The sequence below is a fragment of the Aotus nancymaae genome, unplaced genomic scaffold (assembly GCF_030222135.1).
Source record: "Aotus nancymaae isolate 86718 unplaced genomic scaffold, 86718_ANA_hifiasm-v0.15.2.pri h1tg000040l, whole genome shotgun sequence".
In the NCBI taxonomy this organism is placed as follows: domain Eukaryota; kingdom Metazoa; phylum Chordata; class Mammalia; order Primates; family Aotidae; genus Aotus; species Aotus nancymaae.
Genome location: NW_026988454.1, coordinates 123,917,205 through 123,934,738, shown reverse-complemented (window position 1 = coordinate 123,934,738; position 17,534 = coordinate 123,917,205). Strand labels below are relative to the sequence as shown.

The following is a 17,534-nucleotide window of genomic DNA, read 5'->3' as shown; positions in this document are numbered from 1 at the left end:
GGGTTATAGAGAGCAGTTTCAACAGAAAGCCTGGTATGGTTGAGGTATGCAGTTTTATGGGGCTTTTACCATGTCACAATTGTAAACATAGTTGGAAGGCATTGAAGAGTTTTAAGCAAAGGAGTGAAGTGATCTGATTTACATTTTAGAAATATTCCCCTGAAGGGCCACGCACAGTGGCTCCACACCTGTAATCTTAGCACATGGGAGGCCAAGGTGAGAGTATCTGTTGAGCTCAGGAGTTGGAGACCAACCTGGGCAACATAGTGAGACCTTGTCTCTATTAAAAAAAGGAAAAAGGCCGGGCGCAGTGGCTCACGCCTGTAATCCCAGCACTTTGGGAGGCTGAGGCGGATGGATCATGAGGTCAAGAGATCGAGACCATCCTGGTCAACATGGTGAAACTCCATCTCTACTAAAAATACAAAAAATTAGCTGGGCATGGTGGCGCATACCTGTAATCCCAGCTACTCAGCAGGCTGAGGCAAGAGAATTGCCTGAACCCAGGAGGCGGAGGTTGCGGTGAGCCGAGATCGTGCCATTGCACTCCAGCCTGGGTAACAGGAGCGAAACTCCGTCTCAAAAAAAAAAAAGAAAAAGATGCCGGATACAGTGGCTCACGCCTGTAATCCCAGCACTTTAGGAACCCGAGGTGGGCAGATCACAATGTCAGGAGTTCTAGACCAGCCTGGCCAACATAGTGAAACCCGTGTCTACTAAAAATACAAAAAAATTAGCTGGGCATGGTGGTGGATGCCTGTAATCACAGCTACTCAGGAGGCTGACACAGGAAAATCACGTGAACCTGGGAGGCAGAGGTCGCAGTGAGCTGAGATCGCGCCTCTGCACTCCAGCTTGGTGACAGACTGAGACTCCATCTCAAAAAAGGAAAAGGAAAAGAAAAAATATATTCCTCTAGGAGAGAAACACATGCTTGTGTACGCATAGATGCATGGACTCTCAATACATAAAAACAGACAGTGGTGGCGGTTGCTGGCCTTCTGGAGAGGGTAACTGAGAGAATGAGATGGGAGACTTACTTTATGCTGAATATCATTTTATACAATTTGAATTTTTATTATGTTCATGTATTACCTTTAGGTAAAGGACGAATTAACAAATATAAAACAAGTACATCTCAGGTCATTATTTTTTTAAAAATCCAGAAATTCCCTCCAACTGCTGTGAGGGGGACACCTTAGAGGGCAGCAAAGGCAGAAGCAGGCGACACACGTGAGCTCTAGCAGCCTGGTGGAGCCGCCGGCCTCACCGCATTCCAGCCCTGCTGGCTGCCTTTCTCTTTCATCAGCTTGCCAAGCTCATTCCCACCACAGGATATTTGCAGAAGAAGAGATGCAGGGCTGATTCAGGACATCATTTACATCTAACAAGACCTCTGATAAAGTGAATGTGCGGAGTAAAGAAAAGAGAGTAATCAAGAATGAGCCCAGGGTTTGACTTGAACAGCAGCTGGGTGGATATATTGCCACTCACGGAGGCAGAGAGGGTGAGGAGATAAACCAGTGGAGAGGTCAAGAAGATGAAGATTTCTGTTTCAAACATGGTACAGTTGAGATTCCTAGCAGCCATTCTAGTGAGAAGTGTTTGTCAAGTAGACCATTGGATATCGGGATATGGACTTGAAGGGAGTTCATGGATGGAAATAGAAGTTCAAGAGGTGTGAGCATTGATACCTTACTTGGATCTGGATGATACTACCTGAAGGAGAAAATGTATAAGGAGAAAATGCAGGAGGACTTCATTCTAGGGTGAAGAAAGAAGAGGAGAAGCCATGAAGGATTCCAAGGAGCAGCAGTCGGACAGGTGGGAGGAGAGTCAGAAGTATGATATCATAGATGATGAAAAATAAAAGTATTTCAAGAAATAGAAAAGTGGACAAATGCTGTGGAGGTTGAGATCAGGATATTGGATTTGGCCACTTGAATAGTCGATTGGCCTTTGCTTGTTGCCTAAGATCTTCAACTAACCTGACCAAATATTTTGAGGGAACCAAGCAGTATTCTAGGCATAGAGGATATGTGATAAATTACAGAAGCATGGTGCTTGATTTTATGAAATCTAGCCAAGGGGACAAGTTAAATGAACAAATTCCACAAATGACACTAAATTAAAATTGTGACTAATGATTAAAAGAAAAGTCTTAGAGGCCTTGAAAGCATCCAACTGGGCCCTAACCTATTCTGGGGAGTCCAGAAAGATCTTCCTGAGGAAGTCATGAAGCTAAGACCTGAATAAGCAAGAATTTCATTAGGAAGGTGGTGTGTCTGGGACATAGAATGCAAGGGGGGTAAATGGCACAAGGGGAAGCGGCAGCCAGGGATGAGATCATGCTGCAGTGGGGAAGTTTTTATTGTAATCAGTGGGGAATCGTTTAGTAAAGGAGCGTGGTCTTCACAGACAGGGCTGGATCTCATCATGCTGGCTGCTGTGAGGAAGGTGGATTTGATGTGGGGCGACCACCTAAAGGAGGCTATTGCAGTAGCCTTGGAAAAAAGATATTGGTGACTTTGACGAGGTGGTGGCAGTAGAGATGGCAAGAAGTGAGTGGATTTGATTTTTGGAAATCATATCCACAGGACTCAGTAATTGAATGTGAAGAGTAAGGAAGATATCAGTGTGACTCCAGGTTTGTGTCATGAGCCACTGGCTGCGTGTTGGCCCTGTTCTGTGACAATGGGCGACACTGAAGAAGAAGCAGGTTTGTGAGGAAGTAGCAAGTGTCCCATGTTAGACATCTCAAGTCTGGAATAGCTGAGATGCCAAGTAGGTAATTGAATACAGAGACACGGAGCTCCAAAGAGAGGTCTGGGACAGAGAGAGAAATTTCAGAATTGTTAGCATACATAGTTAGAATTTTAACCTTGGAGAAGAGTGTAGGGTAAGACAAAAAAAAAAAGGTCCAGCGCTGAATAATTCTAATATTTTGAGGACAACAGATGAAGAGCTATCACAGAAAGAGAAGGAAAACAATAAGCAGATGTCACAGAGCCCACAGGAGTAGTCAGCTTTCTAGAGGTTAAGTGAGAATTGAAAAGGGTCATTAAATTTAGCAGTTTTCGGGCTCCATTCATAGGGTGTTTTGTTTTGTTTTGTTTTGTTTGTTGTGTTGTGTTGTGTTATGTTTTTTTGTGACAGGGCCTTGCTCTGTTGCTCAGGCTGGAGTGCAGTGGCTCGATCATGGCTCACTGCAGCCTTGACCTCCTGATTTCAAATAATCCTCCTGCCTCAGCCCCACAGAGTTCTAGGATTACAGGCATGAGCCACCATGCTCAGCCATTCATGGGGTGTTTTTTGTACCCAAATTAGGTGAAGTCCTCTGAGCTCCCTCTCACAACCCCTCCCCCCAAGTGAAATGGAACTGGGCTATGGGGTTATTAATACCTTCCACACAGGAGATTTGTAGAGTCCTTTAGTGGGCTATCCATTCAGTAGGGCTTTAAGTATAGTCTGACTTCAGATTTGAGCTCATGTCTGCAGAAAATATTTTTCTGACACTGAATAAGCCTCTTCCCCTTCAGGGGAGGTGTTTTTAAATAAACTAACTTTGAACATGGAGAATCAAGAAGGCAGCTTCTCTGCCCACCCCCAACACACAGTCTTATAACAGTGGACAGGAAACATTGTAGGACTTGTGATTTTGCAGCTCAGATTTTATGGAAACAGGGCAAAGCATGCTTGTACTTTTAAGCTCCTCAGAATGACCTTTTTGAGTTATCGTGGTAAAAACAAGAAGCCCTTAGAGAAACTTCATTCTTAAAACAAGCACATAGGGTGAAAACATAGATTGTTTGCAGAGTGTCTACAGCCCATTCCTTTCTCTTGCTCTTCCTTGCACTACAACTCCCAGCCTGACAGTCTTGAGGAAATAGACACGAGCTTTTTAACAAACGGTCAGTACATGACCAAACTTGGCAACACGTGCTCTGCCTCTGTTTGTGACACAGGCTTGCAGAATGCTCAACTGTACCTGTGGAGGTGCCTCTACCAAAGCAGAGAAGCCCCTCTCTGATGTCCTTGGAAAGTTTCTGTGTCCCTTTTATGGTGTCCCTAACCACTGAATGCTTTCCAGGCTGCAGTGTGTAGTCTTCATATATTTAAATTAGATTTCTCTGAAATTTGCATATCTTCAGAAATTTTTACTGAGCTTGTCACTTAGCATGCATTTATAGTCTGTAAAAACAGGCTTGTGGAGGGGAATAGAGGAAACTTGTTCATCATGTTCAGAGGAAGATTTCCACGTTCATTCTCTTTTGTCGGCAGTGACTTCTCAAAGGAGAATGGAACCAGAATCTAGATGTAGAGGCAAAAGCAAGTGGGGCAGAAAGAAAGCTGTGTGAATGGAGGAGGAAGGAACAGACATGATGGGGGAGGGGGTCAGAGTCATAATGCCAAGCATGTCAGCTGCACTATATAGGGCAAAAGGGACGACCTCACCCTGAAGAATTCATCCCAGGACCAGCCAGCCTTCCTTGAGCACGTGCAGGGTGCTTCACAGGCACTGTTTTCTTTTATGCCCGTAACAACCCCATTTTATAGCAGACACAGCTGAGGTTCTTCAAGGTTAAATGGCTTGCCCTGAGCCCCATAACTGTCAAAGCAGAGCAGCGGGAACCAGAATTCAGTACTTGGGATCCAAAGCACACACTCCGTGCTGTGTTATCCTGAAAGAGAATATGTATTCAGCTGTTAAGGAACTTGCTGTGGAAGCAGAGTTAGGAGTAAGCTACAGGTCTCTCCCAACTCCAGTTTCTCATCTTCATACTCCCTGTGATCCCAGTGTGTTGATTGAAAGGTCAGTAGGGAAAGATGGGGGAAATGTTCCTTTCTTTTCCAGGTGTTTCTCTGGAGAGAGATGTGTGGCATTTATAGTCTGATGCCTCCTGACTACATTGCCACTTGGACATTCTGTGACTTGGATAAACTGACTCTTGCCTGCAAAGCTGCCTTCACGGAGGCTAAACGGGCCACAGTTCCCCGAGGAGCCTCGCAACTGAGTTACCCCCGTGGGCTCGGGCTGTGTCCTCAGCAGCTCCTGGATGGAATGTGTGCAGCTCTTTTGTCATCTCTAATTTTGGAGCTGGTTTTGTAGGAGACTGCTCCGTTTGAGAAGATAATCTTTTAAAGTAGGGAAATGCTGAAAGAGAAGGCCAAACAAATCTGGAGCCTACTGAAAGGAGGATAAGTTCATTCCAAAACAGAAGTTTCTTGCCAACACAGCACTCTTCTCCTGAGAGCCGCCTAGAGGCTGGAGGAGGTGGAGGGGCCTGCCAGGAGTGCAGGTGCCTCCTTAGGGGCTTTTGGACTCCAAAGACTGCCCTGGGTACCAAGTGGTTCATGCCACCTGCTTTCAGCTACTGAAATGAAATGATGTTTCAAAGAGCAAGTCATTTCATTATTCCTGTGGCAAAAACTGCCTTGAGCCATTTTCTCTTAGTTTTTAAATATATGTTCATTTTCGGATAAAACAGCCTAGCATATGAGCCTGCAGCCAGCCCCCTTCTCCTTGTGTGCTGGGCATTGAAGGGCTTGCTTGGACGAGAGTTCCCGTAAGTCACAATATCTTTCATGGTGTGGGCATCCTGACTCCCTATCCCCTGGGTTGCAAAAATAGGTTTTCCTAGGTGGAGGCAAGAGTGAGCAATGGAAGGCCTGTTCTCTGATTGTCAGGTAAAGTGAGGGCTGCTTGAGCTGGGTGATAGAAGGAGACATTACTGGGACGAAGCAGACATTCTCCACAGAGGAAAGGAAAGAGGTAATTAGAGCTTTTGCAAGAATGGGGCTGTCTGGAGAAACAATAATAAAGGACATCAACAGTGGTGAATTTTTTCATACTTTTGAAATGATGTGTGTACAAACTGCATGCGGAGCTTCATTAAGCTGGACTGTGACACAGTTTTGCCTGCACTGCTGATGACTCTCTGAGAGCGATGTGATGGCACATGCCAAGGGAGGGCTCTCAATCACCACTGACTGCACACAGCTACCTTAAGAGTTCTTTGCACACGGCTTTTGTATCTTTGCCTCTAGCATACTGCTTTTGGTTCTAACATTTAGCTTGCATGTAACTGATGTTTTAATTGATTTGGGGGAAAGCAGATGATTGTTTCTGTTTTAGAACTGTCAATAAGATTTACTGGTTTTTATGAAATTGCTGAGGAGGAGCATGGGCTTTTCTAAATTGCAAGTTCTCCTTCTCTTTGAAAAGCAGACAGCCCAGTGCCCAGCTTGGTGATTCACTGGGCTTTGGTTCCAGCACCCTGGGCAGCTGACTTCTGTCTATCCAGTGGTTCTCAGCCCTGCAGAGCTTTATGTCAGCCAACTCAGCAAGCTGGGATCCAGTTCTGTTTATTGGAGTCTAATAATTTTCCCCCTATCATGCAAAGCCTGGGATGGAGGAGAATGTAAAGCAGATGCATTCCATTCCCGAAACACCTGCAGCTGCTTTACCTGTACCCTGTGCCTGATGAAATAAAATGCATTAAGATCCTCTAATATAATACATTTCTGTGCTACACATTCTGCCTTGAGCATTGGGTCAGCGGATGTGGTGTAATCCAGGGATTGCTGCTGGTGGGAGTGTAAATGGCTAATGCTTTCCAACAAGCTTCCCTGTAACCACCTGCTATTCCCAACATGTACTTACAAATGAGCTACGAGGTCAGTGAGCTGTCCTGAGCTTTAAAAAATTGTTACCTTGCTGGAAAATTCTGATTTTTTTTTTAAAAAAATAAGGTTGCTTGATCATTTAAGGAAGATATTCGTCATTTATTTTTGAAATAGATACTTTAGATACCAAATGGTACCTATGAATTAGTTGCGATTTGGAGAGTCAACACAGGATGCTTTGGGAGGTCTTGCATAGTTTCTGTCTGCTGGAACTCATGTGCATCCATAGGAATTACAGTCTCTGATTTACTGCAGAGCGGGACATACCTGCCTCAGCCCCATCACCATGCTGCACCCAGCACAGGCTGTGGGGGTGGTGCGCAGGTGCCTCTGTACAGACAGCAGCATGCTGTCACCTTGGGCTGCACACCAGCAGAGCATTTTACAGTACCTCATCCCCAAGACTCATCAGTATTTTTAGGTCTTCCTTCAACTTTTGACAGTTTGAAATTTAAATAAGCAAGGAAGTGTAAAACATTTTGCAAATGAGGTAAAAACACCTGAGCAGCTGGAGCTGCAGCCCCGCCCTGGTCTGTGGCTTTAATAAAACAGCCACTTGGGGGAACTTCCAAGTGATGGATCTGCAAGAAAGCAAATGCTTAATTATAGTCCAGAAATATCCAGAGCTGTCCAGTTTTGCCAATTTGAAATAATTATTTTTACTTCAAGATGAAGCCAATAAGCAACATTACTGTCTGGCACCGATTGAATAAAAATGTCAGGGACTCAACTTTTGTGACTTTATCCATCACTTTGTTTGTCTCCCTCAGGAAATTCTGTGTAAAAGGACAGTTCTAACACCTGCTCAATTCTTGGCGGTTGGAGGGAAATGCTGGCCTGTAAGGTCCTGGGGCCTCAGCTAAGGGTAGAGGCCCCACCTCAGGCAGGATGTAAGGTGGGCTCCTGCTCTACCCACCTCCTCAGACCCTGACAGTAGCCATTCCCTGTGGCCTTTGGGGGAAGGGAACCAGTGGTTGCTACTTGACTTGGTTCAGCTGCCCTCAGTGCCTAGCCTGCCAGCATTGCCGAGAGGTAAAGAACACAGAACACAGACCCAGCCCGACCTTCTAGGTTGAGTGACACCTTGGAGTGTTCTTTTGGGCAGTGATTGATGTTGATTTTTGTATGTGAGTGAGATGTTGTTACAATTTCCACAGCACTTAGAACAAGGTGTTGGGTGTTGTGGCACCTTTGCCTAATGATGGCATTTGTGCAGATTGTTCTCAGTCATGTAGGTTTAGTCTCAAAACACTCACTCCTCCCTGTGTAACAAAGGAGGTGTAGCTGTGGATGAGAGCATCTGAATGAATTGTATCCATTTCAGATGTTAGTTTTAAAAACTGTAGAGTCAGGTTAGAAGTTTGGTTCCCACCAAATGAGCAGTTTTTGAGATCTGCATGTCAGACCTTTATGAGACTTGGAAAAATGCTCTTGAGTTCAGTTTTCTGCCGGGAATGTGTTTCTAAGGCCCTTTAGATATTGGGCATCTTCAGGTTTATGTGGCACATGGGTCATTAGGGCCCGCCCTCGGCCCGATTTCTGCATCAGGAGAGCTGAGTCTAGATGTGCTGGTTTAATATTCATGAGTGGCCTCTATTGAAATACCTTGTCCTCCCAAGAGAAGTCTCCCCACCCCTCACCATGCATTTCAGGGTGAGTGAGCTGAAAACTGCATCCTGCATTTCTCATTCACATGGGATTCTTTCAGGACTGAGCTTTAGATGGGTCTTGAATGTGTTTTTGCCTTATGCCATAGTCTTATATCTCTGGTAGCGACAGTCAAGGAAGTGATTGCTCTGCCCCATCACTTGCTGTCCACAGCCACAGGCTTGGGAGGGGTCCCTGGATGACAGCCACTGTGGCTGTCTGGACAGGCATCCTCTTCTTTTGTTCCTGTTCCATGTGCCCCTCCTGATGCTGTCTGCTCACTTGAAGGATGTCTTCTCAGATGGAGGGTGTAGTTAGTTGGTAGAGACCTTGGGGAGACCTTCTCCCAGATCACAGGGGATGACTAGTACTACCTGCTATGATTGGGCCTTCTCAATAATCCTACTCTCCCTCTTCCCATGCCCAGGGCGGCCTGTCAGAAGCCAGGATGGTGGCAGGCAGAGAGAGGCCTCAGTCCAGAGGGCCATGGAAGGTGAAGCCATGGAGCAGATTGCTTACATAGCTGCTGTTTCACTCTCCCTTTTTAATCAGGGGCTCATCCCAAATTGCTCTTCAGTGCCAGCAAGCAAAGAGACGCCCACACAAGTTCTTTTTGTACAGACTTACCGAACACAACTCAGGCATCCTTAAAGAAGCTCTGCAGCTTCCTCCTGGACCAGATTTCATGAAAATCCAGTAATCTTGGGCTCTAAGGAACAGGGTAACCAGTCATGTGACTTGACAGGGGAAAGGGCTATGGTTAAGCCACCTTTAGCAGGCAGATCACATCTTCAAGCACTTTGCCTTGATTATTCTCCTTTCTTTTTAGGGGGTTGAACATCCTTTAACCATATCCCCCTACCCCTTATCCTCCTTTATCCCTTCAAAGCACCAAATGCTGTATAGCTACAGTAAGCAAAAATCTGTTGAAATGGTTTTAAAATCACATGCTGCCGAACAATAGGGCCATAAGGAGAGTGTAGATATGGGATTGTATGTATGTGAACGAGTGAATTTGATTTTTTATTTGCACAAATTTGTGGGGTACATGAGAAATTCTGTTACATGTATATCATGCATATGATCAGGTCAGGGTATTTAGGGTGTCTTTTATCACCAGAGTACAATACATTTTTGTTAGGTATAGTCATCCTGCTCTACTATCTAACGTTGAATTTATTCCTTCTATCTTACTATATGTTTATACCCTTTAATCCACTTCTCTTCATCCTCCTCCCTCCCCACACTCACCCTCCCAGTCTTGTCTCTTTTCACTTTCTACCTCCATATGTTTAAATTTTTTAGCTCCTGAATATAAGTGAGAACATGGGATATTTGTCTTTTTGTGCCTGGTGTATTTCACTTAAGATAATGACTTCCAGTTCCATCCATGTTGCTGCAACTGACATGATTTCATTCTTTTTGACTGAAGAGTATTCCTTTATGTGTATATACTACATTTTATTCTTTCATCCATTGATGGACACTGAGGTTGATTTCATATCTTTGCTTTTGTGAATAGTGCCACAATAAACATGTAAATGCAGGTATACCTTTGATATATTGATTTCCTTTGGGTGGTAGATACCCTGTGGTGTGATTGCTAGATGAAATGATAATTCCATTTTTAGTTTTTTGAGAAATCTCCAGACTGGTTTCTATAGTGGCTTTCCTAGTTTACATTCCCACCAACAGAGGGAGTTCCCTTTTCTCTGCATCCTCACCGGGATCTGCTACTTTTTTGTCTTTTTAACAATAGCCATACTGATGGGGGTAAGATATCTCATGGTGGTTTTGATTTGTATTTCTCTGGTGATTAGTGACACTGAGCATTTTTTTCATATACCTGTTGACTGTACATTTTCTTTTGAGAATTGCCTATTCATGTCCTTTGCCCAGTTTTTGATAGGATTTTTTTCCCCTCATTAAGTACCTTGTGTACTCTCAATATTAGTCCATGGCAGATGAATAGTTTGCAGATATTTTCTCCCATTTGGCAGGTTTTCCCTTTGCCCGGTTGATTATTTCTTTTGCTGTGCAGAAGCTTTTAGTTTAATTAAGTCCTATTTGTCTGCTTTTGTTTTCGTGGCCTGTGCTTTTGAGATCTTAGTCATAAATTCTTTTCCTAGATCAGTGTCCCTAAGAGTTCTCTCTAGGTTTTCTTCTAGTGTTTTTATAGTTTCAGGTCTTAAGTTTTTAGTTCATTTTGAGTTGATTTGTGTGTGGTATACTCTGGATAGGGGTACAGTTTTAGTCTTCTGCACGTGGCAGGCCAATTCTCCAAGCACCATTTATTGAAAAGGATTTCCTCTCCCCGGTGTATGTTCTCATTGGCTGTCAAAGATCAGTGTCTGTGAATATGTGGCTTTATTTGGATTTGATTATACTATATAACTTTTTAAAATCTGGGGAAAAAAGAATTACATGATACCCTGGATAATAAACTAGAGCTGCTGTCATAGTTCAGCAGGTCAGTTCTGTGTTGTCAGTGTTTTTATCACTTCTGGATGCCACCATCCTTGGCCGTCTCTGGAAAGGCCCTTACTGGTTTCTAAGAAATGGTGTAGAGAAAGTGTTAAGGCTGGCCTAGCTAACACGACTCTATATAAATCCCCTGTGCTTTAAAACTGCTCATCATTGAAAATTTCTCTTCATGCCCAGCTTGGATCCCAGAATTCAATCAGAGAGCAATCCAAAGTTCATAAAATTTGTAGTAGTTTCTGGAAACAGATCTGTGAGTACCAAGAAAAGAGGATAAAGATTCATCCCACCCATCAGTCCTTCCCCTCCACCCCTACCCACCATCTCCTGTATCCAGGACAACCCCCCTCAGACACCAAAATGCATTTCACCATTGGCTGCTGTCAGTAGATAATATCTGCTCAGCATTTGGGACAAGTTTCAGCACATAACTTCCTCTTAGTGAATGATCCTGACAGGAGAAAGAATTGAGCTTAATTTATGCCATCTAATAACTTCACTGCAGCAACTTGGGAAGTTAGCCTTCTAGAGCTTCCCCTAGACTTTTCTCCAGTGAATTACAGTGCCATATATTCTCATTGCTACCAGCACTGCTCCCAAAATTTATCAGCTATTTAATAGTTTTTACCTTTCAAAAATGCAAGCTGGCCAGGCATGGATTTTTGAAAGCATTCCTCCCGCCTGGGCCTCTCAAAGTGCTGGGATTAGAGTGTGCCTTCTAATGCCAGCAATCCCAGCACTTTGAGAGGTTGAGGTGGGAGGAATGCTTGAAGCCAGGAGTGTGAGGCCAGCCTGGGAAACACAGAGACCTTTCCTCTACAAAAAAAAAAAAAAAAAAAAGGTGTGGTGGTGTATGCCTGCAGTTGCACCTACTGAGAGGCTGAGGCAGGAGGATCCCTTGAGCCTGGGAGGTTGAGGCTGCAGTTAGCTAGGATTGTACCGCAGCACTCCAGCCTGGTGACAGAGCAAGACCCTGTCTCAAAAAAAAAAAAAAAATACAAGCCAAGTGTCAAGATGTGTGTCTAACAGGTACACAACTTGAGCAGAGAAATAAGGTGTTTTGGGCTGGTAGAAGGCATATCAGGGTGGCTGTTGTGATAGAGGGTAGAGGGAATATCAGGGTAGCTACTGTGGGTGTCACTCTCTATTTCCTCTTCCAGAGTCCTGGGGCTCTCACATCCACCAAGTTGGCCACCTGCTAGCTGGCAGAATGCAAGCTAAGCAAACATGGAGAGGGGGACCAGACAGAGCCTCTCCCTTCCACCCCAGTCTGTCTTTGACTAATGAGGTGTTAAGCTGAGCCAGGAGCCAAGTTAATTCCAGTGGTAATCCATTTCCTGCTGCTTTTATTCAGCCAGCACCATTCATCAGAAGGAGAGGAGTGCCCCTGGGACCTTCTGAATCATCCCAATATCTTGAAGAAAGGGAAGGGAAGGGGCAGCAGGGGTCCTCCCACCCCTTATTATAGATGCCGAAAGTACAGAAATATGTCAGGACTTGGTGACAAAAATGTCTACAGACACATCCTGATGCCATCCTGCTGGTGTCCCTACCCTAAGCCCTGACTAGCATCAGGTTCTCCCTCACCAGGCAGGCTTTCCTACAAAAAGATGATTTTGCTTGTTAGATGGAGGATGCATATTGAGGCCATCCACGCCTCTGCTGCAAAGTCCTTTAGGAGAAAAACAACTGGTATCCAATATCTTCAATGAACTTATCAGTAAATAAAACACATGAACTCATTAATCTTAACTTTGCTTTTGGACCAAGTGGGAGCTCGGCTTCTCGGGAGACAAAAATTTCAACTCTGTTATTTTCCTTAAACCCAATCCCAATTTAGAGTCAAACATATTGCCCTGCTCTCCCTGGGAAGCAGTTAATTATGTGTTTTCTCACACAATGGATGGCCCAAGCTCAGCTGGGTCACTCTGCCCCCCAGGCTGTGTACATGTGCCCTTGCACACAGCCTGGGCTCAAGGCTTCCTAGTAGGGTGTAGTAGCTTCAAGCTATATCCTTGAGGCTGGTTGGCCCCCAGCCATTGAGGACACCATACACTCTCCTTCCCTCAGGCTGAGGAATATAGGTGAAGTTAATCTTGAAAGTTAAGGCTATCAAACCTTCATCTTAAGGGAGTTGAAACTGTTCATCCTGGCCACTTCGTCCTTGCTTGGGCTCTTGCTGTTCTTCTAAAAGCAGTCTCTACATCTCCCAAAAGAAGCTGAGGATGTGAGGAGGGATGAGTCACAGTTTGCAAGGGGTGGCTGCCTGTTCTTTGTGGCCTGGATGAGGGCTTAAGGTAGCTTGGAGAACAAGTGAGGAGAGTGTTTGCCTAGTCAGGCTGCTGTGGGATGCCTGCTCCAGACAGATGGGAAGCAGGTTTAGAAGTGGATTCACCTGGGAGCTTGCTCCTGTGGACCTGATCTAAGTGCATGGGGCCTGGAGGTGTGGTGAGATAATGCTGATGGGATGGGAAGGTGGTGAGGAGCCAGCCAGCACTGGCAGGTGTCTTTCTAGCCCTGATCTTGTTCTCCCCAGCGTTCCTGAGAGGGCCAGCAGACCCTGGAGACATCAGATATCTGTGCAAACATGCATATCAGCTGCTCTAGAAATTGACTGGGAAGTGGGAGGGAATGGGTGACACCCTGGTGGTGCAGCTGTGCTCCCCTATGTTCCTGAGCCTGGCTCCGGGCTCCCTGCAGCCCTCCCGTCATTGTTCCCGACCCAGAGCAACTTCACCTGTACTGGCTCCCTGCTCGGTAGGCCTCTTGCTCTTTCATCACTGGTCTTTTTCTCTTATTTTCCAGACCAGCTTGGATTTCTCTGCTCCAAAAAGAGACTTGCAGCCTCCTGCACTTCTGGGAGGAAGGGACAGTTGGGAGGCCTTGAGTGTGGGAATCTCAACCTCTCCCACCTACCGGTGGAGTTAGAAGTATCAGGTTCCTTGGAGATGATGATTAGAGCCCAACATTGCTGTCCTTTCCTCTGTTTCTAAGGTCTTCTCTAGCACTAGAAACCATCCATTTTCCTTTGAGAGCCCCCACTCACTTGTGGGTTGTGGTTTGATCACTCCCACTATGCTCTCAAGCCTTGGCTGTACAGGAGGTGGAATGTCATTTAAGATGTAATCATTTCTCCTGCCTCCTAGAAATGGTGGGTATCCTGTGGTAGAAGTCACAGTTTGACTGAGCCAACCAAAGTGCTGAGCTGACAGCCTGTGCTCTTCTGCTTCTACGGTGCTGGAGCGGGGTGCAAAGCCCACTCATTCCAAGGACAGACTGTGTCTCACCACAGCCATCACCTTAGGCTTCTAGCCTTCAAGGGTCCAGGCAGGGGTAGCCTCTGAACAGCCACAGCTTGTGAGTTGGGAGGGTGTGGGATGGGCTTGAGCAGTTATGGAATGTAAAGTGTTGACCTTCTTGCTATGGGTGGGGGTGTTGTAGTGAGCGCTCTGCTGCAGCAGGAGCCCCTGCAGTGACCATTGTCCACCCACCCACTGGGAGGCCCTTCCATCCTCTGGACAAGGGCGAGAGTGAAGCTCTGCGCACTTGGAGGCCACCCTAACAGTCTCTTTCCTCTGCTTCTCCCACTTCTGCAGGTTACGTGTTCTGTATGTTACATCGCCTCCCCGAGCAGCATGACTGCACATTCGACCACATGGGCCGTGGCCGGGAGGAAGCCATCATGAAAATGGTGAAGCTGGACCGGAAAGTGGGGCGCTCCTGCCAGCGCATCGGGGAGGGGTGCTCCTGAAGGCCAGGCATGGCCACCACATGACGCTGTTCTTAGTTCACTAATGTTAGCCTTATTTAGGACAAAGTCAGCCAGACACCTTGTACTGGGCACGCGTCAGACTACAGCCAGTCCGTTTCCTTTCTTTAGCCAGCCATCCTGGTACTGTAGTTTAGGGGTTGATGGTGGTTGAAATTGATTTCTGGCTGGTTACTAAGGTGCCTGCTAGCCATTGTATAAAATTAAAACATGAAGAATATTTTTTTTTGAGCATGGCTAGTGGATTTAAAACAACACATACCTGTCACTGCTGGAGTCAAACTTATAAAAAGCCTTAAGTGGAAAGTGTTCCAGACGGAGACTCTGAGTTAATAGAGGAGTAGAAGCTGGTGTTAAAGTTCCCACGACGCACATGGCTTTGCCAGAAACTCTGTTTAATGTTCGGCCTTTCACCTCTTCACTTATCCTTAGTCCCAGTAGCCAGGATACCTGATGGCCACGTGTGCCTTGGCCACGGGAGGCTGCTGAGATTGGCCACATGGCTGGGCTGGGTGGTGGCCTCACTCTCCCACAGAGCTGGAAATGAGGGGTGGGGGACAGATTCTTATGGAAATTTTTTTTACCTGACTTGCTATGAAAAAACTCATCACACAAGAAGAGAAACAATAACCTCACTTTGAAAATTAGCTCCACTCAAGACTAGTCCACGAACGAGACCCGCCTTTTCTACATGGGATCCAAGGTCACGAGAAGCGGCCAGAGTGCCCCGCCCCCGCCGGCTCTGGTCTGCCATTCGCCAGTGCAGGGATCTGGCACGGATCAGATGCGGCGAATGGCAGCACAGCGCAGTGGCCGGGTCTGCACACTGGCCTCTGCAGCCAGATTTCTATATTGGAAGTTTTTTAAAAAGACATTTCATAGCCAACAAGAATCAGTAGAAGTGCTGGGGGCAGCTGGGAAAGCTGCCACCCATGGGCTCTGCCCCTTCCAGCTGGAGCCTCCCGTGCCTCCAGGGGCCAAGAGGATGATGCCGCGGCCTCCATTCTCCTTTCTATGCAGCCCCATAGTCCATGGACACCCAGTCCACATCTACCACATAGCAAGTTTAGTAAGGGAAGGCAGCATACTTCACAGGGACAGTGGGTTTGGATCTGTCTAGAACAGCAGTTTGTGGCTGTAGCCTAGCTCCAAGAGTGATATTTGCTCTGGTGGGTGAGGGCTTGAGGGGACATTTCTCCGCCTGTGCCCCTTCGTGTTCACGGAGGAGTTCAGCAGCTGCAGCTGCTCAGGCCAGGTGGGGAAGGGTGGAGGAGGGCCTGGTTGCCCCATTAGGAAATCACCACCAGTCAGCTGGGGCTGCGGCTGGTTGGACAGATCAGGGTTCCCTTGAAAGCCCAGGCAGGGTGAGCGGTCCCAGTGGTCCTAGTGCTGCATCTGATCCAGGTCGGTGAGGGCAGAAGGCCCCTGCAGAGGCAGCGCGGATCTGCCCACACAGAGGCTACTGGAATGGTTTAACCCAGCAACTTTCCTTTTTATAAAACAACAAATGGTTCAACTCTGTCTGCAAATTAACAGCTGAACACCTGCAACTGCAACTGTTTTCTGATCCAAGTACTGAAAAAGGAAATCATGCTCTTCCCACCCTCCACCCCACCAGAGTGGAATCCGCTGCAAAATCCCAGCCTTAATTCTTGCTTCAGGACCCAGACCAGTGTCTTGCTCTAGGGCAGCCCAGGGCAGAGGGGCCAGGTCTGCCCAGCGTTTACCACTGCTGTCAAGCCACAGCCCTTGGCCACTATATGGGCCATCCTCAGTGAGGCAGCCCCGCCTAGGCCTCCGCCAAGCTCTGGTCCCGAAGAGACTGTGCATGCCCTTCCCGTCCCTCCCCAGGCCCCACCCGCTGCCCGCAGTGTGGAGGCCGCAGTGGGAAGGAGCCCTGGGGAGCCGGGCAGGGTGGGGTGAAGCCCATGTTCGCTTCCTGACTTAGAGCTGGGGGGTGGGGGGAGGGCTTATTCCCCTGCAGTATCTGCTCTGTGAAGTTTGTTAAATGTAAGGAAAGCTTAAATTCTTGTATCTTTAAAAGAGAAAATCTTATTTAACCCTTTTGTGTTCTAGATTTACTTACACACATAGCCTAGAGCTCAGTTTTAGTTTTAACATTGTGAAAATATTAAAAGAATCTTGTAACTTTATTCTTTTTTCTCCTGCTGAAAAAATTAAACCAATCGTACGAAAGTTTGGCTTTCTTTGTTTCACCCATTCTCCTAAGTGCCCCCTGGGTTGCTAGAAAACTGACCCATCTCCCTGGCCAGGGCTGGAAAGAAATGGGGGCCTTGTGTGCAGAGTCCCTTCGCAGTACTTGGGGGCACTTGTTCAGTAAGTGTCCAGGCTAAACAGCCACTTCCTTGCTTTCTGTTGGGGGTCTGTGCCCTGGGAAGCTATGGGACTGGCCTTGGGCTAAAGGTGGGTCTGCAGGCCAAGCCCGTACCAAGGACGCTACACAGTAGGGGAGAAAAGAAGAGCCCCAACCCTGAGGGCTCCCAACGTGGGTGGGGTGGGTGCTGGGTCCTGAGGGAAGGCAGCATCTCCCAGACCTGAACCCCACCCTAGGAAGGGCCTCCAGGGTGATGACGAAGGCTCCTGAAGGCTGGCTTGGAGAGAGGTGCTTGCTGTGGCACTCTGGTGTAGGGGATGAACTTACTACATTTGTAAACATTTCAAAACACATTTGGGAGGTAGGGGCAAGGCATAGGAGTAGCACCTGCACCCAGTACTTTTTGGGCAGAGATACCACATAGTTGTCACGAGCCTGATGAAAAATCCTCAGAGGAAATCAGAAGTCCCCAGTGGCAGTGAAGCACCACGTGGGCAAAGGGCAAGAGAGAGCCGGGTGGCCTGGGTGCCAGGGGTCCTGCAGGCAGCAGTGAGCTGCGCTCTGCCCCATGGCCCACAGGAACTGGGTCTGCATCAACTCCCTCCTGATCGCTTC

At 46.8% G+C, this 17,534-nt stretch overlaps 1 protein-coding gene across 2 annotated transcripts in view; it reads left to right on the top strand.

The window, feature by feature from the left end:
• Nucleotides 1-16,780, top strand: part of ZFAND3 (zinc finger AN1-type containing 3) — a 336,913-nt gene extending 320,133 nt beyond the window's left edge. For both annotated transcript variants that reach the window (XM_021665509.2, XM_021665508.2), the window contains one exon: nucleotides 14,412-16,780. In XM_021665509.2, coding sequence (XP_021521184.1) covers nucleotides 14,412-14,566 — 155 coding nt within the window. In that variant the 3' untranslated portion in view covers nucleotides 14,567-16,780. The remainder of the gene's footprint in view (nucleotides 1-14,411) is intronic.
• The last annotated feature ends 754 nt before the right edge of the window (nucleotides 16,781-17,534 follow it).